The sequence below is a fragment of the Equus quagga genome, chromosome 13, assembly GCF_021613505.1.
Source record: "Equus quagga isolate Etosha38 chromosome 13, UCLA_HA_Equagga_1.0, whole genome shotgun sequence".
Classification (NCBI taxonomy): domain Eukaryota; kingdom Metazoa; phylum Chordata; class Mammalia; order Perissodactyla; family Equidae; genus Equus; species Equus quagga.
In genome coordinates this window covers 1,787,874-1,813,875 of record NC_060279.1, presented here as the reverse complement: position 1 = coordinate 1,813,875, position 26,002 = coordinate 1,787,874, and the positions used below count along the sequence as shown (strand labels likewise).

At 54.8% G+C, this 26,002-nt stretch overlaps 1 protein-coding gene across 1 annotated transcript; it reads left to right on the top strand.

Annotated features, from left to right (window-relative positions):
• The first annotated feature begins 8,195 nt into the window (after nt 1-8,195).
• On the top strand, nt 8,196-25,801 carry NUAK2 (NUAK family kinase 2). The gene is made up of 7 exons (XM_046683965.1): nt 8,196-8,550; nt 17,262-17,382; nt 19,895-20,046; nt 20,387-20,452; nt 22,384-22,503; nt 23,041-23,173; nt 23,852-25,801. The coding sequence occupies exons 1-7, from the start codon at nt 8,305-8,307 to the stop codon at nt 24,913-24,915; spliced, it is 1,902 nt and encodes a 633-aa protein (XP_046539921.1). The 5' UTR covers nt 8,196-8,304; the 3' UTR covers nt 24,916-25,801.
• Nucleotides 25,802-26,002: the final 201 nt, after the last annotated feature.

Sequence of the window (26,002 nt, the reverse complement as noted above, 5' to 3'; positions counted from 1 at the left end):
GAAGGACTGAGATGGGCCTGTTTTACAGATGAGGAAACAGAGACCCACTGGAGTCCCCTGGCTCCCACACGTTGTCCAGAGCTCCTGAGCTGGTGACTGGAGACCGGGTCTTTCTCAGTTACCTTCACATGCTCAGCACCTCGTTCCTGCCTGGCACAGAGCCGTCCTTCATAACCACGTGCTGAGGGAGTGAGGGATGGTTCCTTTAGGGGGAGTACTGGAGGAAGAGCCTGGCACCCCAGTCCCTGTTCCTCGTTTAGCCAGACTTTTCATGCAAAACCTCCCAGCTACCTACCTCCTCCGAACAGGAAATAGTTGGCAGATGACTCAGAGGGTCTGTGGAGTGAGGGGCCAGAGGTCAGGAAGTGTCTGAGGACTTGATGCCTGAGGTGACACTTTAGGGTTGATGAGTCTTCTGGGTGATTCAGAGAAGTCTGTCTCCCTCAGGCCCCTGGGGTCACCCTCATTGCTGCACCGTGAGATGGCGGGTGGGGAGCTCCAGGTGTGCAGCTGGGGCCTTCTGGCCTGCTTGGGCTCTAACTGGGCTGTCCGAGTTCCTCCTCTGGTCAGCCGTGGAAGGGAGGGTGTGGCTGTGCCAGCAGGGCTAGGGACAACCAGCGCCCCATTCACTGTCTCCAGAAGTGGCCCCCCTGCCCTCCTCATCTGGAGGAAGAGAAGGAGGACTTTGGGGGCACCCTGCCTCCCATTCAACAGAACGTGGGCCTTGGCCTAATCTCAGTTTAGCAACTCACATTCTTAAAAATAAATATCTATAAGGGAAGAATAACTTACAAAGCCCTTTTCCAGGCTTCCCACTCCAGATCCAGTGTCCCCATCCGTGGAAGAAGGGGACTGGGTTGGAGCTGCCCTTCCAGGCTGGTCTCAGTCCTCTGCTCCCGGCACCTCCAGGGAGCCAGCTCAAGCCTGGGTCCTAAGTAACCACCTCCTCTTTGCTCTTCTCACCCATGCTCTTCTCTTCTCTATTGCCAGGGCCGCTACTTTGCTTCAGACCCTCAGCCTCTCGCGTGAGGACAGCTTCACAGCCTCCCCACTGCAGTTCCCCCACCCTCCACATCATGGCTAGATCCCCTGCCCTCTTGGAAGCCTTTCTCATTCTACAAATGTGACTGTCGTTATGGAGCTTAAACACTCTTCCTCAGCTCCCCTGGCCCTCCAGATGGTTCCCAACCTCCATCTTGGCCTCGAAGGCCCTTCACAAATCCTGCTTCCTTACCTCTGCCCAGTGTTCCCTGCAGGAGACCGTTAGGAGCAAGCAGTCCCCTTGACATGTCCCTGCTGGCCACCTGCCTGTCCCCTCCACCCAGAAGGGCCCCTCCCTTGTGTGCCTGGTGAATGTGGGCCCCTGTCTCCCTTCTCAGCCCCACACACAAAACTTGTTCGGTACTCCTCAGACCATGACGAATCCTTAACCCTCGCAGGCCCAGAGCTTCAAAGAGTGCTGGGCGTGGGGTGTCTAGACGTGTGACAAACAGCCAGATGAAATAAATGAATAGCAAAGAACAGAACTGAATGGAAGTCGGAAATCAAAGAGCTCAGAGACAGCACCGGCTTTGAGAGTAAGCTTTGCAGTGCCCCCCTTCCCTTGAGCCCACCTACAGCCTGTGGCTGGCACAAAGAGCCAGATCCAGGAAATCAGCAGTATTTCAAATCCCCCTGCTTAGGGGTTGGGTTCCCTCTCCCTTTGCCAGAGGCTCTGACAGGAGTCAGGATTGGGCTTTTCATAAGCTGTGGGTGACAACCAGCCTATGAATCCAGGCTTGTGATGACAACCCCCAGTGCCAGACCGTGTCAGTGTCATTCAGGGCCAAGAGAAATGCTGGCTCCTGCCTGGCCTTACCAAGGACCAGGAGCTGGGGAGCTAGCCAAAGAATGTGCTTTGCTTGGGGTTCACATTCCAGAATCAGCTTGGGAGGCCAGGGGCTCAGGTTGCCAGTGGGAGCCAGGCACAGGGCAGGGAGGTGGCACCGGGCAGACCTTCCGCCGCCCTCCCTCCTGGGCACCTTTCCCATGCCCTGCCTGCCTGGTCCTCCTGGACCTCCCTGAGGGCAGGGTGGCAGCTGTGCAGGCAGGGCCAGGAGGAAGAAGACACTCCATCCCTCGAGGGAGCAGCCTTTCAATGGAGTGTGCGGTGCCGAGCCCTGAGCCATAGCATCCACTGCCATAAATGCCCAGCTGCCGGGAGCCTTTAACAGTTTACAAAGAGCCTCTGTGTTCAGGGGCTCCTCTGATCAATTAGACCCAGGTCACCCGCCCTACACCATGTGGCCAAGAAGGGGCAGAGCTAGGAATGGAGCCCCATCCTCTGACTGCCATTCTGAGGCTCCTGTGCCCCCTGCCTCAACTGCATTAACAGCCTCTGTACCCCAGGATCTAACCCAAGGCCCCAACTTCACAGGGTCAGTGAAGGACCAATGAAAGAGCGGATGTGAAAGTGTTGACCCCTGTGAAGATGGGGGTTCTTTTTACTTACTTGCACCACATCTCAGTCCATCAGGAGCTCGGAGGACTGACAGCAACCACACAGCAGGGTCAGTCGGTGGGAAGTGCTTGGTGAGTCCGGATGCCAAGGGCTGAATCCCCTGAAACCTTTTACCCTAGTTGCTCCCTCTGATTCCCAACCCCACAGCAATGGGGTTGCTCAACCTCAGAGACCGAGAACAGCACACAGGAGTGAGGGGCAGAAAGAAAGACCTTTTTGTTTTGCCATTTACGAGGTAAGGAGACCCTTCCCAAAACACTGACTAGAAGCCCTGACTAAATCGACACAAATATCTACCCAGCCCACCCCTGACTCTCAGAATACCCATGTTCTGGCCTTAAAAACCACACTGAGCATAATTCAACGCCCTTTCTTTTTGCCCCCAGGTCAGGCGGCTCCCTCCCTCCCCCAGCACAGAGCTCCAGCCTTGGGCACTTTCAGTGACCACTTCCTAGCTCTGAGCTTATCTTAACTGTCCTCTGTCTCAGATCACATCAACTGTAGCTCAGGGAGCCTGATAAGCCCCCTGGTGTCACAGCACTGCGGACACACGCGCGCACACACACACACACACACGCCACGCTTGGGTCTCTGCCAGACCTGGGCGGGAGGGACTTGGGAGGACCAGAGCCCAGCAAAACCCCAAGCTGACTGATAGGAAACCATCAATCTGACAGCCTCCCCTCTCGTTCCATCCCACAGCAACCCCACGAAGCAGTCATGAGGCACGTTTCAGGTCAACACAGAGAAGCTTAGTTGACTTGAGACTTGGGCAAATCAAGAATCATCTCTCAGCCAGAGTATGATGGCTAAGAGTGCTGTTTCTGGAGCTGGATTGCCTGGGCGCCAAGCTGCCTCCACCACTTGCCGGCTCATGACCCTGCACGGGCAGTTATTCAATTTCTCTGTGTCTCAGCCTCCTCATCTGTGCAATGGAGATAATCGTATGTTAGCACCTGCTTCAGAGAATTGTGGTGAGGATTGAATTCATTCATGCAGGGGCTAGCACACAGCAAGTGTGTTAGCTGTATGAGAGTAATTCTTATCCATAGAGTTGCCGAGAGATGAGAGAGAGTCACAATCAACTAGTGGCAGGGCAGAGCAGAGCCTGGAGCCCAGGCTGCCAGAATCCTGAGCCAAAAGCATCATGCCAGTCTGGAGATGGGAGAGGGTACAGGGCCCCTGACTGTCGTGTAGTGAAGGAAGCAGTGACCAGGTGGGTGAAAGAACGGGAGTGACTGAGATTTCCTATCTGTCCCTACTTAGATACTGCAGAGAAGTTATGGCAGAGTCGAAATGGAACTCAGAGTTGATTTATCCCAATCCATTTTTATAGATGGAAAACGGCCCCCAAGAGAGAAAGTCCTTGGCCACGACCACAGTGTGGGTTGGTGGTGAAAGAGGAGCTGGAACCCAGGGCTCCTGACTCCTCTCCATCTGTGTGTGCTCTCTCTGCTGCTCCAGGCAGGAGACATGGCAAGCTCTCTAACTTGGGGAGAAGAGCTAGCTTCTTCTTGGGTCACATCCCTCCCAGGCCTGACCTGTGAATTTCCCATTGTTATCAAGAGCCTGGGGACTGTTTTCAGTGTTTGCAGCACAAAATTCCCCGAACTCCTGGTAGGGCTTACTAGAATTTAGATTACAAGCAGTTCACTAGTTCCATGTTGTACTTCCAAAGCCCATTTGGACACCACAAGGCAGTGAGATCCACAGGGACTCAAGCTGTGACATTGGACTCACAGTATCTGCCTCTTAGCTCTGTTGCTCCTAGCTAGGGCTGGTGGTCTTGGACAGGACACTGTCTAAGGTGCTTAGAACCAAGGCTGGCTCAATAAATGTTAGATATTATTATGCCTATTGTTGTAGTTTCTCAGTACATACTTGTTGAAAGAACGAATGAATGAACGAACCAATGACTGGCTCACTGAGGGAACCAATTGCCTAAGCAGACCCCCACTTGTGGTCACAGCTTTGGGCATCCCATAAAACTTGCTAGGCTTAGTTTGGTCAGAAGAGGGCAGCATTGAGTCAAGCATCCCAGTTTGCCAGAGACTTCCAGAATTTACCTCCCCCTCTTTGGACTCTCACCACCCAATCTTGGAGGGCCACTTCTAACGTGCAAGTTCCTACCCAGGAAGTCACATCAGCCCCTGAGAGGGAAGGTCAGCCCCTTCAAGGCCATATTGCCCACCACCTGGGCTGTGACATCCTCAGAGCTCTGGGGGAAGGGAATATACTGATTGAGGTCTCAGGCTGGGAGTGAGTGGCGAGCTGGGCCCTCCAGCCTGCAGCAGCCCTTCTCCAAGAGAAAAGGAAAGAGAGGCTCAGCATCTACACTGAGATAAATCCTAAAGTAGGAGATGCTCCAGGGCCTGGGAGCCCCCATGTTGCTCATCAGATCTGGAGAGCGCTCATCTGGCCTTTTTCTGCTCTCCTGCCCCCACACTCTCAGTGTCTCCTGCCCTGCCTCCCACTCCCACCCGATCCCTGAAGGCCTTCCCTCACAGTTTACCAAATCCTACCCTCCCTTCAATGGACAACGGGCCTGCTGTGAGGCCCTCCCTCAAACCCCTGAACCAGTATAAGGCCCGTCCTTTCAGCCCCACCTGGCACTTTGCTCTTCTCTGGAGGGTCTTCCCACTTTCTGCCTTGGATTACATGGTAACTTGTATATGTCTCTTATTTCCCTTACTAAACTGTTAACTTCCCGAGAGAAGGGAACTAATTCTTAGTCACCCCTCGAGACTCAGATTTCTTTCTTCTTCAGGAGACCTGTTTTACCCCCTACCCCCCAGCTCACCCCCAAAACAGGGCCTTGGTGTCCCTCCCTGCTCTCCCACCAGCACCCCACACTTCACACGTCACAGCAGTCCTTGCTCTGAGCTGCACTGACATCCCCTTTTACTAGGCTGGACCCACATAGACACACACACAGACTGTGAGTGTATAAGGACTGGGACAGCCGCTTGTTCCTAATTGTCTTCCCAGTGTGGCACCTAGTAGGCCCAATGAGTGGGTATCCCCGGAGCCCCTCAGACAACGTTCAGGATCAGTGATTGGGCGTGGGTGGCCCCCGGACTGGATGGTGGGGCAGGCAGGATTGAGATGGCTCAGCTCAGCTCAGATTCCCGGCACATCAGAGCCCACGATGCAGAAATTCCCCAAGCCCTGTCGGCAGCCGAGTCCTCTGACGGAGCAGACTCCCTGCCCAGCATTCTCTCTCTGCCGCAGACAGGTCTCTCTCTAAGGAATCTGAGAGTTGAGTTTCAGCAGGTGGGATCATTTCCGAGTGGCATGCCGTTCCGGCTCTGCATCTGTTCATCTGTCTGCCCTGCCTGTCTGCTGTGCACAGACAGCCGCCAGGTTCCCTCGTCACCAAAGCTCTGCCCTGTAGTAACTCAGGGGCCGCCAGGCTGCATCTTGGCTGGAACAGGGGCAATTCCTTTACTCTGGGGTCTTTGGTCATCCATGGCTTGCCCCCCAAGTGGGGATTCACATTCTGGTCAAAGGGAGCTGAAGTGAGTGTGGGGAAGGTCCCAGGGGTGCGGGAGATCTACCCCTCCTGCCGTAGCCGGTTCAGCTGGTCATGGAGGGAAATAGGTCCTCTGTGGGTGCTTTCCCTTCAGTCTGTGGATCCCAGTGCACACACATTCCTCTGGTTCATAAGCATCTCCTGAGACCTTTTTTGTGCCTAGCAGTGCACGAGGTGTTGGGGGTACCTGGAAGAACTCAGACGAGTCTAGATTAAGCCTAAAAGGGAATCTTGGGCTCATCTGTGTCATTCTTCATCTTGCTTAAGAGGAAATGTTGCTTCATCTGGCTAATTGTCTCACATCCTTCAGGTCTGAGCTCAGAGGTCCTGTCTGCAGGACATTGCCCCTGACAGCCTCCTTCTGTTTGGGCTAGAGGCTCCCTCCTGTTACACACTCCAAGGGCATGTAACATGAAGAACATGATGTTCTTCCCCCATCATGGACACATCTTCTGTCTAGGATTTGCTTGTTCATTTCCCACTAGACTGAGAATTCTCTGAGGGCAGAGACCATGTCCAACTTGTCACCATCGTCATATCCACAGGCCTAGCACCTAGTGGGGACCAGTGGTTGGTAAAAGGTCACAGAACTGGTTGGTGTTAGTCAGGGTGGAAACTCAGGTCCCCCAACACTCAGCCCTGTGCTTACTCTTATATTACCCATGCCTCCTCTTGAGAGCCCTAATCCCCCTGGATGGCCCAGCTAGCTGGGCCTGCAGGAATGGATGCAGATCTTAGGGGAGAAAGGAAACAGCATGTTGGGGGAACTGTTACCTGGGCCTCATTCTATTTTCACAGATAACTCAGAGCAAGAGGGAAGGCCAATAGAGGGAAGAATGCCAGATTGGCTGCCACCTCCTGTGGGCCTCCACATTTGGGGAAGGGATAGGTTTCCTACACAAGCCGACCCTCCAGCCCTATTCTCCATCCCTAACTCACACTAGAAAGGATCAAAGGATCAGTGGGAGTGGGAAAGTGGGCAGACACTAAATACAAAATTCAGTCCCTGGGGATCTAGCCCTTCTTGGTCCTCAGCATGTCCTGAATACACAGCTGGAGGCACCATCCTCCGGGGGTGGGGGTGGGGGTGGGTCTGAATTCCAGCTCTGCCAGTTTCTTACCAGTTGTGTGGCCTTCAGTAGAATAATACCCACTTCACAGGACTGGGTTATCATGAAGACTCGAGGGGAATATTCCTGTCTCCCCGTTACACTCCACAGAGAGGAGGATAGCCTATGGGTATTCTCATTTCACTCTAAATGACATTCAGAATGAGGATTCTGGATCTAGTGCTCCAGGCCTTAAAAACCAAGCCAAACTTTGTGACCTACCACCAGTCCTCCTGATTCCAAAATCACAGGGAGGAAAACCTTGGGTGGGCTACTATTTACAAATGTAGGGACACAAGTTAAATAATAGCTGTGTTTTTTAATGAACGAATATTTCCTTTTGGCTCCCTCCACCTCTTTCCATCACTTCATAAATTTCAGCACATCTTGAGGGACCCACTCAATCCTAGAAGCCTTCTTTGATGAAGAGGTAGGAACTTTCCAGAATTGCATTTCTGGGATCCAATTAAGATTGATCTAACTGAAGACAGGTGAACTCAGAACCTGGGGACAGCTCTCCACCAGCCCTCCCACTTGGCTGGAGACTGCTTCCGTCCCATTCCATCCCCCTTTCTCCTTATGCCCTAAAGAAATGGTCCAATGACTTGCTAGATTTTAGCTTGAGAGAAGCAGATTACTCAGGATGGAGAAATACTTTGGTGACCTATAGTCAGATTGTCAGATTGTCCTTTGCTAACAGAAAACACAATAGAAGGACAACAGGTGGCTCCAATCAGGACCAAGACCCCCCTCAGAGGCCAGAGCAGTTCCAAGGCCCCTCAAAGGTTCCAGACCCCAGTAGTACCAAGCTGCCAAACAGCCTCCGCTGGTGTCGTCTGTTCCCCTTGCCTATGCCCCCGGGGGCCCAGGTAGGCGGGGCTCCATTGACACCTCTCCCGGACACGCGCAGGGAGGAGGCGGGGCCGGAGGCCAGGGCGAGCCAATGTGGGCGGCCCTGATCACGCGCAATCAGCGAGCAGGCCAATGGGCGCGGGGGGCGTGGCCAGGCCGTGGCGGAGCCTTTATAAGAACTCGGAACGCGGTGCCTCTCCTAGCGCTCCGGTGCGGCTGGGGTCCGGGCGCAGGCGCGGGACGCGTGCTCCGGCCTCCAGCTGTCCCCTCGCCGCCGGTTCCCGCTCCGCCTTGTCCCCGTCCTGCTCGCCATGGAGTCGCGGGCTTTCCCCCGGCGCCTCGGCCCGGCCCCCTCGGCCGCCACCGCCCTGGACGCGGAGCTCGGCCGTCCGCTGGCCGACGGGCTCATCAAGTCGCCCAAGCCCCCGATGAAGAAGCAGGCGGTGAAACGGCACCACCACAAGCACAACCTGCGGCACCGCTACGAGTTTCTGGAGACCCTGGGCAAGGGCACCTACGGGAAGGTGAAGAAGGCGCGGGAGAGCGCGGGGCGCCTGGTGAGTGCGGGGCGCCTGGTGAGTGCGGCTTCCTCTCGGCGCGGGCGGGCGGGCGGGCTTGGCCGCGGCGCTGAGCGACGGGCTGCGCCGGGGGCTGGTGCCTTGCTCGGTGGAGTGGGCAGCAGTCTTTACCATGCTGAGGGTGTGTGTTTGTGTTTGGTGGGGGGAGGCGGTATCCATTGCAGGTCTGTCTGGCCATGCTTGTAGGGACAATGGTCGTGGACCTGAGAACCCCAACACCGGTCAGCCAAATAAGTGAGAGGACGGTTGGCGCCGGGTGCCCTGTCTTGGGATGAGAAGGCTCCCTAAAGAAGACGGGGCTTCAGTTGAATCTTACTTACAACAGGCTATCCCACAGAGTAGAATGGGAAGAGGAAGTAGAAAGTGCCTCATTTTCCTGGGAGTTAAAAAATGTGTGTGTGGCTGTTTCAATGGACTAGGTGTCCAGTTCCTCAACTCAGTCCTTATAGTCTGGCAGCCCAGCAGGCTACGGAGGTCTGCTCAGGGTGGGGTGGGGGTGAGTTTGACACTTAGGTCCTTTCCAGGTCTAAGATTGGGTCCAAGTTTCATTATGACAGGTGTTTCAGTCTGGGAAATGTGAAACCAGGCGCTGGGGCAAGGTTCACTGTGCCCCAAGACACCTTTGGGTTTGGGACCTTTTCCGGAATGTGTCCTGTTAATTTGGTGGCTGTGTGTGTGGTGGTGGTAGTAATAATCTGTGCGATTTTGCACAATTTACTTTATTTCTTTCCCCTTCTGCAAAAATGAAGAAGACACGGCCTCCCTCACAATCTGCAATGAGGACTGAATGAGATACAAACGTGAATTTAAATTGTTTCTGACACATAGAACCCACAGTGAGAACGGATATTTATATGTGGAAAGGCCAGCTGAAAGGATGTCAGGTTTGCCGAAAGTCAGTTAGCAAATGAGTTTAATGTGCGTAGGAATCGCCAGCGGTGCTTGTTTAAGCTGCTTAGTCTCTGGTTCCACACCCAGAGGATTTTATTCTGAAAATCTAGGATGGGGCCAAATAATCTGTATATAACAAGCCTTTTAGGTCAGATGGTCTAGGGATCATTTCTCCAATCCCGGTGGGTGCTGGTTGAGAGGCGTGTGTGTGTGTGTGTGTGTGTGTGGCCACGGTTTGCCCTGTCGGCTGTGGCAGCAGTCACCTCCCCAGATTGTTTGCTTTTGCAGCCAGTAGCTGGTTTGAAATTCAAGAAGTCATTTCATTGGTGAAGGAAAGTGGATGCTGGAAAAAGGGGGTGGATTATGGCCCCATCAATAGGACCCAGAATGTTTTTCCTGCTAACTCCTGGCACAGTCCCCAGTTGCCCGCTGCCAGGTTACAGCTATTGGGCAATCGTGTACTTCCTGGCTTTCCTTTTCTTTCTCTTTCTATGAAGTGTGAGGGCCGGGTGAGGTTCCAGGCTTTGTCAGGGGCTCAGCTGGAAAAGAGCTGCTCGTGGCTTGTGCCTCTTGCTAGGGGACATACTGGGTTCGGGGGACTGGGGTGGCCCAGACACTGGGAAACTGAGATTTAAGTTCAGAGATCCCATCAGACTCTTGACCTGGGTCACTGCGCACAGGTGCGTGCCTCTGTGTGTGTGAGAGAGAGAGAGAGAGATCTCTGATTCTGGGAGGAGATAAACTAGCTTTCAGTTTTCAAACCTGAGCGGCTGTAGGCAGGAATTCCAGCTCTTATTACATCAGAACAGAGAGAATTCAGAAGGTGCTTCCTGGCCCCATGCCTCTTGTTTTCTGCAGGGAGCCAAGATCAGTAGGAAAGGGACCTGCTCTGAACCTCCCTTATCCTTAGACCACCCTGTCCTTCTGCTGGGAACTTGCCCGGGGGTCTCCCTCCTCCTTGGAGAGCAGCTGCCTGCTGTGCCGATGATTTCTCAGTTCTGGAGAGGAGTCCTCTTCTCCACCCCCATTCCTACTTCTTCACTGTCCTCCCTGAAAAGAAAGTGACCTGGTGCCTCAGGATCTCTAGTAGGGCAGAGGGGCATGGGAGTGGTCCAAGACCTCCCTCAAAATGGACCGAGATTGTTGGCAGGGGCTAGATTCAGAGGAAAGCCTGCTGAGTGGCTCCCATCCCAGTTTTCTACCCCCTTTCTGGCATATTTCCCATTCCTAACCTGCCTCGATGACATTATCAGGGGCGTGACGGGACTGTCCAGGGGAAGGGGCAGGCGGGCAGGACTAATGGCTACTCCAGGAGGGCATCAAAGGAAAAACAAATATTTGCTCTGGATCTTCTAGACTCCAAGTACATTCCTGGTATCTAAATGACGTTTCCTCCTGTGACTCTCCCAAGCTCCCCTGAGTGCCCCTCCCTCTAAAGAAAAAAACACCTGCTGCAGTCCTTGGAATGGTGGAGTCCACCAAAGCCTTTGGCATGACTGCATGGAAGTCCTACATCCGAGGGGTGCTGTAAGGAGCACAGGGGGGTCCAAGTGGATAGTGCTCTGGAACAGGGGTCCTTCTGTCTCTTTTATGTATTGGATTGCAGTGTGGGATTCCCAGATGTTTGAAAATGCCTGAGATGGTCTTATTCCTTCATTGACAGATGGGGAAACTGAGGTCCAGAGAGGGGACGTGAGTTGTTCTGTGACTGTTTAGTGGCATTCCTGCAACATACTGTCCTGCTGGACCAGTACAGGCCCTGGGTGACCGATACTGAGTCTCGGCCTGGGAGCTGGCCTTGTGCTGCGCCCGGGCTTGCCTCGGTGTGCTTTGTCATCCCAACAGCTGGCTCCAGCCGCCTCCCAGAGCTCCAGGCAGGGCTGAGGATGGACGAGTCGCTGGGTGCCAGCCCCCACCCCCCCATGCTGACTGTTGGGGGATCCTGAGTGGATGAACCACACTATGTTCCTGGTCTTCACCTGTCAGGAAGGCCGCTTAGCTCAGAGTCAGACTGAGCTGAACTGCAAGGGTTCAGTCCTGGCTCTATTGCTTACAAGCTGTGTGACCTCTCTGTGTCTCAGTTTTCTCCTCTCTAAAGTGGGGATTGTAATAATTCCTACCTTGTGGGGTTCTCCTAGGATTAAATAAGAAAATATATGTAAAGTGCTCGGCACAGGAACTGACACACACAATGTTGCTTACTATCACAGCAAGGCTGGGTTTGACTAGGCCCTACCCTCCCTTTCCTGGGGGCCCCCATCCTGGGTCTGTCCTGCCCTGAGCAAGAGGATGAGGTTGTGCACAGCTTCCTTAAGCCAAACCACTTTGGCCTCTGCTGTGTTCGCAGCCCTAGTCTCTCCTTCAGCCCCTGCTCCAGAGAAGGGTTCCCGCCTGGCCAGCTGCTGAAGGCCTCCTCTTCTGAGGCTGCCCTCCCAACTCCTCCTGCACCTGCCTGCTCAGCAGCAGGGAGGGAGGCTCCGGCTGCAGGCGACTCTTGTCCTTGGGCTCTGGCCAAACCACACAAGAGGGCTGGGCAGGGAAGCGCCTTGCCCAGCAACCTGGCAGAGAGGGCTAGAAAGTGGAAGGAGGGGTGGGCACACAGCAGGCTTAGGGGAGGCACCCCCAACTCCCCTCAGAACCCATTCCCGCTTCCTGCCTGGTTCTCTGGTAGGCTTGGTGGGATGGTGAGCCACCCCCCAGGCCCATTACCCCACTCTGCCCAGCCCAGCCTTTCCTCCGTTATCTAAATGGGTCATCCTCTAGCTCCTTGCCCCGCCTCCCAGGCAGCAGCTGCTCTGTGAAAGGCCAGAGAGGAGTCAAGGATCTTGGCTCCGACTCCAGGCAATAACTATGACCAGAAATGTCCAGCTTGCACCCTTTCCGCTGGCATCTGCATCCAGCACCTCTAGATCTTTTTCTAAGACCTTTCTGCCATCTTCTCCTGAATCCAGATTAGTCCTGATTTGAGTTCCTGGGGTGAGGGGCAGTGTTTAACCAATTGAGCCCTAGCACCCATGTCTCCGGCACGTTTGTATGTCTGTAAGTGGGATGGGGTGGCTGGTGGTACTGCACAGCCTGGCCCAAGCAGCGTGTGGCGCCTTCCCTTCTCCAGGGGTGGGAGGCAGGGAGGTGAAAGCAGGGCAGGGCGTCTGCAAGGAACTTTTGTCTTCTGAGATGGCAGCTTCTCCAGGCAACACCCCTCCATCTTGGATCCTGACTGCCCTGATGTGTTGGGAACCCTCGGAAGAGTCAGTGAACCTTGTGGCCTTCAGTGCGTGCCATTTGCAAAACGGAGTGGGACATGAGTCTGCTGCCTTTCCAACATGCAGGGCCACAGGGGCAGGGACATCCCTAGGCCAGGATCTGTAGGTGTTTCACGCAGGCAGGCTAACAGACATATAGTGTGGGGCCTCTGAAGAAGCCCGTTAGAACAATCCTCGGCTGGCACCTTCCTGGCACAGTAGCAGCTGAGTCATTTCTGTGGAAGCTCAGCAGAAAATGCTCGAGTTTGGAAGGGAGCTCAGAGAGCCTCATGTGCAAATCTGTGAATGGTTCCTTTCTCTCTGGCCTTTGCTCAAACCTCTCTCTCTGCCTGGAATGGCCCTATTGCCCCTACCTAGCTTGCCCTCCTTGGCTTGGCAAATCCCACCTCATCCTTCAAGATCGAAAGCAAAGTTTTCTCCCAGAGGTGGTTTTCCCTGCTCCTCCGGGCGAGCCCTCTGCAGTGCTCCTGGAGCCCCTGGCCGGGCAGGGACCTAAACTGCCACATCCAGCACGCTAGACTGGAGTGGACTTCATTGCCTGTCCTCCCACTGGAGCGAGGGCCTTGGTGCAAGGACTGTCCAGTTTTCTTCTGAATCCCCAACACCTAGCTTAGCGCCAGGCACATAGTAGGCATTCGGCAGATGTTTGGAGAATAAACGCCCTTTCGTTTTTTCACATGAGGACATTACAACTAGCCAAACCAGTTAACCGGATCATTTAAGTGACTTGTCTTGAGTTGCATAGCTCAATAGGGGGATGAAGCGAGTAAGGATGAGAGACTGGGGCTCTTGACACCCACTCCACGGCTCTGGTATTCACATTTGCATAATCATATAATTGTGCCTGGGCTTCCTGCCCCCTCTAAGTGGGGTGGCCGTATAATATATTGTCTAATCATGGATACCCTGGAGAGTGAAAAGGCAGTATTAACATTTTTACCGGAACGCGCCAGGAGTGTCTCGGGCATGTGGCCCTCTGCCTCTGGCTGACCCATTCAGCGATTGTTGCCCTGCTCCTTGGCTCTAGTTGGTATGTTTTTATTCTAGAGAACGATTGCTCAACTCTTGCAGATGAGAGTGAAGGTCCCTCAGAATTAGTCCCTGTACCGAGGTTGACTCCCCACCCACGCCTGGAAGGGCAGAAAATCTTATCTGGGCCCTGGTCCATCAGTCAGTGCCTTAACCAGTATTTATTTATTTGTGATCTGTGTTCACCAGTAAACAATTGTTGAATACTTTCTGTGTGCGGAGCTCTGTCTCAGCCCAAGCTGTTGCCATTTCTAATTTGCTTTGCGAGGCGGGCCCGCAGATAGCCAGGGGCCTGTCCCGTGGGGCTGGGATAGTTGGGGAGCAGGGGCCCAGCCCCACCACGTCAGTGACACATCACTCTTCTTGTCTGTCACGTGCTTGCGGATTGGTGAAGGCCTGGTGATGTAACTTGTTTCCTTCCTGGGAAACGCCAGCCACGCTGTCCTCTCCGAGGACATAATGTAGATAACTGGGGGCCCCTGACCTAGCCCCCTGAGGCCAGAGCACGAGCTTGCAGGGGGTGGAACTGTCCGTTGAGGATTACCAATTCTGATTTAGAATCAGAGGCTTCCGGAATTGAAAGAAATGGATCTAGGGGTTTGACTTGTGTATCTTCTACTCATGCAGGGACCCCCCAGCGCCACTCAGACCCCTTTATGTTTTTGGAGCTTCATTTCTTTTAGGCCTTGTCTTCTTTAGGGTTTGCTCCCTAAGCCAATGATGACTTATCTCACTATTATATACATTTGTGTGTATGGAATTGTACATCCGAGATGTGCCGAGTTTTTGCATACATGTGCATCTTGAGCTCTCAAATAGTTCTGTGTCATTATCTAGATATGTGATTTACATATGAGTTTGTGTGTCTGTGAGTGTGAGGAAGACTGGCCCTGAGCTAACATCTGCTGCCAGTCTTGCTCTACTTTGTATATGAGACGCTGCTACAGCATGGCTTGATGAGCAGTGTGTAGGTCCCTGTCCAGGATCCGAACCTGCCAACCCTGGACCGCCGAAGTGGAGAGCCCAAACCCAGCCATTATGCCACTGGGCTGGCCCCTACATATGATTTTTTTTTTTTTTTTTACTATCTATTAATATAACTTTTATGGCCCTTTATCTGAAGAGTTCATAGTACTTTATCTCTTGTCTCATTTTAAAAATAACAAATGTTAGTGAGCAAAGAAGGAGTCCATAAGCTCTCCCCTGTGGGAGAGAAAAGGGGTGTGAAGAGAGAGGTGTGCAGGAGTGATGCTCCAGGTCGAATCCTCATAGTTGATTCCAGCCCCTTCCTCCCCATCCCCACCTTCTGTCCCATCTAAGCCATGGATTTTCCTTCTTGCTCTTTGTGAGGTTTGGAGCAGAAGGGGCAGGGTGGGGGTTGGGGGTGCCTGAGGGGCGGCTCTGCCCCTGCAGCTGCAGCGCGGGCCTCTCCAGCATCTTTGGGAGGAGGCTCCATGGTGACCAGCCCTCCCGCTGCCATTGTCCTCCCTGCGCTGCTCGGCAGCTCCGGGGAGGGAGCGGGGCGGCGGGCAGCCATCCCTGGCCTGTTGCCGGGGTGACCGGGCAGGGCATTGTGAGCAGCTCCTCTTGCGGATTCCGGATTAGCTGTTCCGCATTCCTGTCGCGGGGAGCACAGGCCAGCGCTGTCCTCAGCCGAGCTGGAAGCCGCGCTGTGCCTCCAGAGCGCTGTGGAGGGGAGGGCCAGGGCCCTGCCGTGGCCGGCGGTCTCCTTCCTCCCGCCTGCTTTTGGACCTTGAGGGGAGGCAAACCCTCCTGGGCAGGTGAATGAGGAGCGCTTCACCTCAGTCTGTGCCTTCTGATTTTCCACAACTTGCCTCTCCCGTGAAGAGGAAGTCTTGCCTTCACCTTCGTGTCCTTGGGCAGGACTTAGCAGGGTCTGACCAGCCCCGTGCCCCCCGCCCCCCGCACCTGTACCCCCGTTGTCGTCGCAGCCTCGGCCGCGGCTTCTCTGCGGCCCGGCTCCCGGAATCCGAGCGGGAAGGCCCCTCGGCCCCCTTAGTTCAGCCTGTTTACTTCACAGAAGGGACGAGGGAGGCTCCGCGAGGGGCGGGGACTCGCGCACGGGACTGCGCAGCGCCTGCTCTGCTGTCACCTCCTGCCCGGGGCGGAGCAGCGGGCCGGGCTGCGCGTCTCCAAGAGCTTTGCTGGGCTGCGCCTCGGCGGAGCTATCTCCGTTTCCTCTTGCCCCTCCGCCCTTCCTGGACCCTCCACAGCCCGTGGAGGGGCTGGTCCTTGTGGGCGGTTCCACCTTTAGGACGGGAGCAGAGCTGAGCACTGTGGAACTGGCTAGCTGTTTGCTTGTTTTTTGTTGTTGGGGGAAGGACATTCCTTACCTAGGCTAAAGAGACTGGTATTTTTCTCATAATTTTTGTTGGCGATTTTTGTGCGTGTGGTAAAATAAATATAACATGAAATTTACCATTTTAAGTGTACAATTCGGTGACATATTAAGTATCTTCACAGTGTTGTACAACCACCACCACTGTTAATTTCCAAAACCTGTTCATCACTCCATAAAGAAGTTCTGTACCCGTTAAACGATAATTCCCCATCTCCCCACCCCCACTCCTCCTACCCCTGGTGACCTCCATCCCACCTTCTGTCCTATGCCTTTGCCTGTTCTAGGGACCTCATATAAGTAGAATCGTACAATGTTTGTCCTTGTGTCTGGCTTCTTTCACTTAGCATAATGTCTTCGAGGTTCATCTGTGTTGTGGCATGTATCACAACTTCATTCCTTTTCATGGCTGAGTAATATTCCACTGTATGGATGACCACATTTTGTTTATCCACTCATCTGTTGATGGGCATTTAGGTTGTGTCCACCTTTTGGCTAGAGACTGGTTGTTTACAGCAAGTTAGAGGACTGTGGTGGGGAAAGTACCAGAGTGGAAACCACACAGTCAGTGGTGGAACCCCAGTTTGTGCAGTTACTGACAGTGTGACTTTGAGTAGGTCGTTTAACCTCTCTGGGTACCAGTTTCCTTAGCTGGAAATGGGGCTGATGATATGCTCTGCGCCTACCTCCCAAGATTTTCATGAGGGCCATTCCGTTTAATACTGTAACAAGTGTGACTCAGTGTCTCCTGTGTGTCTGGCACTGTGCTCGCCATCCAGTGGTGAGCACAACAGCCCCACTCCTTGTCTTCACGGTGTGGGGTGTAAATTTGCTTATAAATCAAATGGCATTGGCCTTACGAACGCAGGTCGTTCCCTTCCTTGTTGCTCTGTAGACTGAATATGGTCATTGGCCCATCTACCTTCCTACAGCACAGACTGCACCTAACCCGGGGGATGCCTTCTCTGGAGAGGGTGCTCCCCAGCTGCTCTGCCGCCACCCCTGGTGCCAGAGGGAGTGGCTTCTCTGGGTGCACCGGTGGCCCCTGTGGTAGCGCAGGCAGACCAGATCCAGGACTCCAGAGTGTCTTCAGGGCTATTTTATCTGCCAGACCTTTCTCCTCACTCTCCCGTGTTCTCTGTCCTCAGGTGGCCATCAAGTCGATCCGGAAAGACAGAATCAAAGATGAGCAAGATCTGATGCACATTCGGCGGGAGATTGAGATCATGTCATCACTCAACCACCCCCACATCATCGCCATCCATGAAGGTACAGAGGCGGGGCATTGGATGCTGGGAGTGAGTGTGTGCGTGTGTGTGTAAGAGCAGTGAGAACAGATGACCCAAAAGTATAAAAGACACAGGTTTGGAGTTGGGCAAAAGCTGGATATGAAACCCAGATGTATGACTTTGGACAACTCATTTAATTTAGTCTCTGGGCCTCAGTTCCTCATTTATGAAATGAGATAATCCCACCCACGTTAGAGGGTTGTTGCAAAGATCGAGTTAAATGTCACTGAGAGCTCGGCTCATGGAGGAACTCAACTTTGGAGGATTGTAGGCATTTTTGTTGTTATTGTTAGGTTTTCCATCCTTGAACACTACCTCCCCAGACCAGTGAGATCCTTAGCAATCCGGGGGAGGCTGCAACATCCAGAGACCTGCACCTGTCTCAGGTGCGTGGGTGCTGTTCTCCATCCTTCCCAAGGACCTGGCCTCCTAGGCTCTCACCTGTACCCTGAATCATTCCTGCTGTGGCCCGGGCTCCTACCTCTCCTCGTCTCCCTCAGCCTCCTCTTGCTCTGACATCAGTGCTGGCTTTCCACTCCCGCTGCCCTGTTCCCTGTGACCCAGACAACAAAGTGAGCAGGAGAGGGTGATGAGGGATGGAGGGGAGCACCCTCCCACATCCGTCTGTCTGCTGCCGGCCTTTGCACAATATCAGCACACAGGAAGCCAGGGATCACAGTGGGAGTGGGAGTCGGGGGAGCCCATGGGCTTTGCCCTCTGAATGTTCCCGGTGGGAAGTAAAAGAGAAGTCTCCTCTTTTGGGTTCTGTTCATAGGAAGACTAAGGACAGAGCCACTGACATGGTCCCATGGCCTGAGCCTGTCCCATGAGGAGCCCAGGCAAGGGGCTGAGAAGGCTACTTGTACGTTTGTACTTCCTCCAGGGAAGAGTGGGCAGATGAAAGAGTATTGGTTAAGCCAGCCTGAGCCTGGTGATTGGGCAGTGTGTGTGTGTGTGTGTGTGAGAGTGAGTGTGAGAGAGAGTGTGCAAGTGAATTCTCCCCCACACCCATGTCTCCAGCTGGGTCTGGAAACTGAGCTTTGAGGGTCAGGATATGTCGTCTCCTGCACCTTAGATTCAGCAGACATAGGCTATCACAATTACTGTGTGTCTGGCAAGACTCCCCGACATCCATCTGCATCCTGCCCCAGACTTCAGGAGATGTGGAGTAGGAGGAACTGACTTCTAACCCAGCTGCTCTGCAGAAGGTGCCCCAGCTGGCTTCTGATCCCCAATCTCATGGCACAAAGGTTGCCTGTACCCCTGCAGAGATATGGAAAACCACACAGGTCGTCTCAGCTCCGCGCCCCGGGAGTCTGGGCCACATGACATCAGGGCCACTTGCTCACGTTCCCCTGGGAAAAAGCACAGTCCTCCTGGCCATGTAGCCAATTGCCTGGGAGCCGGGACTCCTCCTGGGAGAAGCCACCTCCCTCGGCTCCTTCTCCCAGGCTAGACAACAATAGGCCTGCGGCTGGCTGCGCAAGCCAGACTCCTAGGACCCGTTTGACACAAAGATGCAATGTCTCAGACATACGTGTTCTGACACACACCAGTTCGGCGAACCAACCTTCCAGGGGGCTGGAGCCAGGACGAGGCCTGAGGTGGCAAGAGGGCCCCTCCCACACGTGGAGATGAGTCAGCTGGGGCCGGCTGACTGCCAGGAACCCAGCCGGCCAATTAATTACCAAGTATTTACTGATCGTTTCTGTGTACAAGGCCCTGGCCTGGATGCTCTGGACGAGAAGTCCAAGATGTTGAGCCAGATGAATATCTCAGCTCTCCCCTGTACTTTATAGTTCACAAATCACTTTCATAGAATTTTATCCCTCTTCTGATCCTCAAGGCAGGCATTATTATCAAGTTTATGCTTGAGGATGCACCTAAGAAATACAACAGGAGGTACCATTTGTAGAGTGCTCATTTGTGCGTCAGACCCTCTGTCAGCTTGCTCGGCCAGACCCAAAGCTGTCACTGTCTTTTATCTATTTCTCACCCCAGCCCTGTGAGGTTGCCATTATTATCCCACTTTTCCAATGAGGAAACTGAGGCACAGTGGATGAGTAACTTGCCACGGTCACCCCGCTAGTAAGTGAAGGGGCCAGGATTCAGACTCCAGACCTGCATTCTTACTGATGTATCTAGAGCAGGTTTGCCCAAGGTCACAAGCAGAGGAAGCACTGGATTCTGAACCAGAGAGCCTGACTTTTCATTCTCATCCAGGGGTGTCTCGGCCTTCCTGGGAGTTTGCAGGGTAGTTTTAAGATCCTCAAAAGCCTGAACTTCCAAGGAGAGGGACGGAGCCAGTTCTCTTGGCCTTATCTTGTTGCTCCTGGAAGATGTTGTCTGCTTCAGAGCACCTTCTCCTGCCCTGTCAGCAGACATCCCTGCAGGGCAGCCCTGTCTGGTCCGGGTCCGGGGAGGAGCGCGTGGCCCCTGTGGGAAGCAGTGCACTCTGAGGGGCCTGACATTGCCCTCTTGCTCTGCCCCAGTGTTTGAGAGCAGCAGCAAGATCGTCATCGTCATGGAGTACGCCAGCAGAGGCGACCTGTATGACTACATCAGCGAGCGGCAGCGGCTCAGCGAGCGCGACGCCCGGCATTTCTTCCGGCAGATCGTTTCCGCCGTGCACTACTGCCACCAGGTGAGCACCCTTCTGGTGGGGTGGTCCCTGGGGCTTGGGGGCTGGTTTGCCCGAGAGAGATTCCATGACTTGTCCAGGATCACACAGGGAGACAGAAGCAGAGGCAAGACTAGGTTCTGGCCTCAGCCTAGGGAGAGTCAGTGTCTCTGGCCTTGACTCTCTTGCCCGGGATGGAAGGGCCTATGATTTGTTGCCCTAAGTCCCAATAAAGAAAGTATTCCCAGCCTACCTGTTCTCACCCTTCTTGGCCCGCTTTGTGTTTACCTCACTTCCCAGACTAGGTCCTCCTGTCTTTCCCTCCCCTGTGACCTTTCCCTGACCTCCTCCCTCCCTCTTTCAGAATGGGGTTGTCCACCGGGACCTCAAGCTGGAGAACATCCTCTTAGATGCCAATGGAAATATCAAGGTGAGCCCCACTTCTCGTTTCCAGCGGCTCCCGCACCTATCCCCAGTCTTTTTGCACTGTCCCTAATCAATTATCTCTGAGCCTCTAGGAGCTTCCAGAAGGAGTTGAGCAAAGCTCAGATTTATTTGTTGGTACTGGTAGGGCCCTCAGCTGTCATCTATTCCAGTGCCTCATGTTATGGATAGAAAACTGAGGCCTCTAAATAAGGGATGACTTGCACAAGGTCTTTGGCTAGCTTCTGGTTGAGGCTGGGCGAGAACCAAGGTCTTCTGACTCCCTGATCAGTGCTCTTGATGTCACAGGGTGAGAGGAGTGTAGATCTAGGGTCGCCTTTGGCTCGCAACCTTGGGGCTGGCAGGGAGAGGGCCACGGCCTGAGTTCATCTCCCCACCTGCACGCACGCACACACGCACGCATGTGCACACACAAACACACACGTGCACTTTAATCTTCTGCAATTAGGTAGCTGTTTGGCACCTTTCCCCACAGACTGAGCCCTCCAGCCCCAGCTTTCTGCAGCTGCTGCATTCCCATGTCTAAGCGGTTAAATTTAGGTCTGAGAAGTTCATGCTGATGGGATGGACTCAGATCTCAGAGCTGGAAGGGGGAGACGGCAAGGGCTGCTCCCTGCAGGTCCCTGGGGGGCTCTGACTCTGCACTTGGACCCTCCGCGGAATCTTCCTGAACCCAGGACATAGTCCTTTCTCCAGTGGCCCCTGACCTGTGCCCTGAGGCGCCCTGGCACTGAGTTCATTCCCTTTACCCAGCCCATTCCTGGAGCAGGTGGGGCTCGCTTTGATGCTGACCAGGGGGAGGGAAGCCAGAGCTAATAAACCCACACAGCCTGGGCAGGCACGAACTTTCCCATCTGTACCAATCATCTGCCTCATAGGCTTCAACTGGTAACTGCTTGATAAGAGGCCAATAAAACCATAAACGACGTAGCCTGAGTTACATAAACAGCCCCTCCCCACTCTGGGCACCCATGACCCTCTGCTGGGGCTAAGAGGTCGGAGCAGCAGGGCGTTAGCCTCTGCCTCTATCTGAGGATAGTCAGGGAAAGGTCTCTCTCGGGGTGAGAGCTGGGGCTGGGGCCTCTCAAACCCTCAGTGTCAGCTGCTCAGAGAGTCATGTAAGGAGATTTCTTCTCCTCGGCTATAGCCATAGCCCTGATCTTTGTTCGGTCCTCACTGTTGCTTCTCAGCTATACTGGGCTGACCCTGGGTTCATGCCACCATGTTCCTGCCCATGTGTGGGCAGAGATGAGCCCTTTGCTAGGAAGGGCAGCCCAGATCTTGCATGGTCATTCAGTGATGGGTGGGCTGGCTTCTGAGGGTCGTGGCGTTGGCCCACGAAGTTGACTGTCCCCTCCATCTGGTAGGCCCTTCCTTCAATCAGTAACGGTCCATTGAGTCCCAGCCATAGGTCACACCTGTGCAAGGAGCTGCAGAGGGGTGGGGGCAGAAGGAGGCCAGCATGGGGAATGTATTGACACGGCAGTGCGAGGAGACAGAACTGACGAGCAGGGCTAAGCAAGCTATTGGAAACTGTAGTGCTTTGTGGCAGAAGGCCTCAGGGCAGTGGAAGGCTTAGCAGGAGAGGTGGGCTTGCTGGATCAGGAGGATGTGTAGGCAGGAGAGAGCAGCCCTGGAGTGGAGTACGGCGTGAGCAAAGGGGCCCGAGAAGAGTGAGGACCCTGGAGCCCCCACATACCCCTGCGTAGGCGTTCCTTGTTGACACCACCTCCTCAGGGCTCTTTCTTCCGGGGCCTGAGCTGTGTTGGCAGTGCCCAGTGTGGGGTAGAGGTTATGGGCACCCTGACCTCCTGCTGGGGCCTGGGTTTCCCCGGAGTCTAGAAGGGGCAATCCGAGAGCTGCAGAACAACCCAGGCCTTGGTGTGACCCCTGCCCCTGTTTGACCCCGTCCTGCAGATTGCTGACTTTGGCCTCTCCAACCTCTACCACCAAGGCAAGTTCCTGCAGACATTCTGTGGGAGCCCCCTCTATGCCTCACCCGAGATCGTCAATGGAAAGCCCTACACAGGCCCAGAGGTGAGTGCCTGCCCTCCACCAGCCCGCCTCAGCCATTTGCTGCAACTTTAGAACCTGTGAGAGAAGTGGGCTACCCCCAAAGCAGTGGCTTGCCGGGTCTCTAGCCAGGAGCGGCAAAACTAGAAGAACTTACGTCTCTTGACCCCCAGTCTAGTCTGTGCCCTCTCACCCTCCTAGCTCCCATCAGCTCTCCTGGCACCCAGCCAGCCTCCCTGGAGAGGCACTGTCTGTCACAGCCACCCCCGCCTGGCCCAGAAGGGGTGACCTCGCCACTGTTCTGTGCTTGCAGCAGCCCCTTCCAAGGCCAAGTGATGGACAACACTCTCCCCATGAACCTCAGCCCCTTCTGCAGCGCTCCCCCCCCCCCGCCCCCCGCCCTGCACTGGGCACTGGAGGGAGGTGGGCCTCAGATGCGTTGGCCTCTGAGTTCTCCGGTGTGCACCCCTTTCTTCGCTGGTGTTGGAGGTGAGGCTGGAAGCCATCCAGCCTGCGGCACATGGGCATCCCCGCTGATCTCTCTCTCTCTCTCTCTCTCAGGTGGACAGCTGGTCCCTGGGTGTTCTCCTGTACATCCTGGTGCATGGCGCCATGCCCTTTGACGGGCAGGACCATAAGACGCTGGTGAAACAAATTAGTAACGGGGCCTACCGGGAGCCGCCTAAACCCTCTGGTGAGTGAGAGGTGTGGGTGTGCTCGTCCAGAACCTGGTGTCCCTCGCTGATTCCTGAGGCAGAAGTTAGACAGTGGCAACAAAGTGAAGAGGGCAGCCCCCTGTAGATAAGGGTACCTTCCACCCCATCTCCTGCTGCCATCTCTCTGCTTCCAGTGCCTGGGACCTCCAAGGAAGGAAGGGATATCTCAAGCATGCTTTATTATATTTGGAAAGTGCTTCCTGAGGTCTAACTTAGATCCTCTTTGCTACAATAGTCTCAGTTCCCACTGCTTTTGTCCTCATCCTTAGAAAGCTTTCTCTCCTTTCACGTGTGATGTAGAAGGCAGGAAGAGGGTGTGAGGGCCTTGCTTTACCTTTGAGCACAGTCTCTACCCTAAGAGGGCTGCATTTCAGGGGAGAGAAGGGGATCCATACTAACATACAAAGCAAGCTAGGGAGGGGGCCATGGGCCTGAGGGGTCATGGGATGGAGAGGAAATTGGCAGAACCCATCCAGGAAAGCTGGAGGCTGTAGGGAGCCACTTGGGCTGGGTGTGAGAGGAGCCCTAGGTGGAGTGGACGTCTCTGACGCAGGAGTGAGCAACGTCTTAGCACAAATGGGGGTCGGTCAGTGAGAGGGGCTGTGGGGTCCATTCTCATGGCTGCCCATCCGAAGCTTCTGTCTTTTGTCCTCCAGATGCCTGTGGCCTGATCCGGTGGCTGTTAATGGTGAACCCCACCCGCCGGGCCACCCTAGAGGATGTGGCTAGTCACTGGTGGGTCAACTGGGGCTACACCACCCGTGTCAGTGAGCAGGAGGCTCTGCATGAGGGAGGGCACCCTGGCAGCGACTCTGGCCGGGCCTCCGTGGCTGACTGGCTCCGGCGGTCCTCCCGCCCCCTCCTGGAGAACGGGGCCAAGGTATGCAGCTTCTTCAAGCAGCATGCTCCTGGAGGTGGGAGCATTGCCCCCAGCCTGGAGCGCCAGCATTCACTCAAGAAGTCTCGCAAAGAGAATGACATGGCCCAGTCTCTCCAGGGGGACCCGGCTGATGACACCTCCCCTCACCCTGGCAAAGGCAACCTCAAGCTGCCAAAGGGCATTCTCAAGAAGAAGGCATCGACCTCCTTGGAGGGGGCCCGGGAGGACCCTGCGCTCAGCCCCGCCCCCACAAGCCCAGGACAGGCTGCCGCCCTGCTCCCCAGGAAGGGCATCCTCAAGAAGTCTCGGCAGCGGGAATCAGGCTACTACTCGTCTCCTGAACCCAGCGAGTCGGGGGAGCTCTTGGATGCAGGGGACGTGTTTGTAAGTGGGGACTCTGTGGAGCAGAAGCCCCTGCAAGCCTCAGGGCTGCTCCTGCATCGCAAGGGCATCCTCAAACACAACGGCAGGTTCTCCCGCACAGCCTCGGAGCTCACCACCCCCGCCACCTTCGGCTCCTTGGATGAACTGGCCTCACCTCGCCCCCCGGCCCGGGTTAGTCACCCCTCAGGGGCTGTGAGTGAGGACAGCATCCTGTCCTCTGAGTCCTTTGACCAGCTGGACTTGCCCGAACGGCTCCCCGAGCCCCCACTGCGGGGCTGTGTATCTGTGGACAACCTCATGGGGCTTGAGGAGCCCCCCTCAGAGGGCCCTGGAAGCAGGGGCCTGAGGTGCTGGTGGCAGGACCCCCTGGGGGATAGCTGCTTTTCTGTGACAGACTGCCAGGAGGTCACGGAGACCTACCGACAGGCACTAGGGGTCCGCTCAAAGCTCAGCTGAGGGCGGGCGGGTCATTGCCTTACCCAGGCAGGCTCTAAGATGCAGTTGGCTGCACCCTGAGGGGAGACTGCCTTCTCCCCTGCCTCCCAGGACCAGCATCCCAGCCCAGAAGGCTGAGGTGGTTTGCAGTTGAGCCCTGGGGAGGGCTGGATGTGGGAAATGGGCAAGTGAAATGCATAGAGGGTTTAACGTCTTCAGCTCCATCAAACCAAGGAGATAGTAGAGGGGCAGAGTAGAGAAGTAGAAGGGAAGGCCAGCGGCCAAGGCCAGGTTCCTGTTTCTCATATGCGTAGTAAGCCCTGGAGATCTGGAAAGAGCGCTCTGTCAGTGCCCATCTGCTTTATTGCAATGAGTAAGTTTTGTGCGGGATGCCTCCCTGGCAAGGTGGGGATGGAAAGTGCACATCTACATTCCCAACCCCACCGAGCTCTAAACCTGGAGTGTGGCACCCCCTAATGTGCCTGGGGGCCCTGGGAGTGGTCTCCTAGAGTGCACCCTCCCTTATTTATCCTAGCAGTAAGAGAACACAACCTCTGTTTCCTCAAAGGTTCTCTCCCCTTTCCCATCCCGCAAACCCGGCCCACGCCTCCTGAGGTTGCTGCTGTGAATCTGAAAGACTTGAAGGGCTCAGGCTGCTCTTGGACTTCATCTCAAAGGGCCCAGGTTCTCCTGGAGCCCACCTTGGACCTCAAAGACTCTGAACTTCTCCGGCCTCCAAGTTGCTCTTGCCACTGAGAATGGACACGTCCGTTTCTCTGGACTTTCAGGCCCCTGGAATGTCCTTATTTATTTTTATGTTTTCAGCTCTGTGTTTTTAAAAAAGTGAATCTTGCTGTTTTCAGTAATGTGAATACTATGTTCTGGGGAAATCCACTATGACATCTAACTTTTGTGTAGTGATATTTTTGCAGTGATTTCCTGCTGATGGTGGGGAAGGGGGGGCCCTTTTTTAAATCCATGTCCCACTGCACTGTTTGGATGGGGTCTCGGGCTCCCTCGCTCCACGCCCAATTCTGCCTACCTGATAGTGCCTCTTCCCTTCCTCTGTGGCCGGGAAGAACCACTCCGTTAAAAACCAGAACAGTGA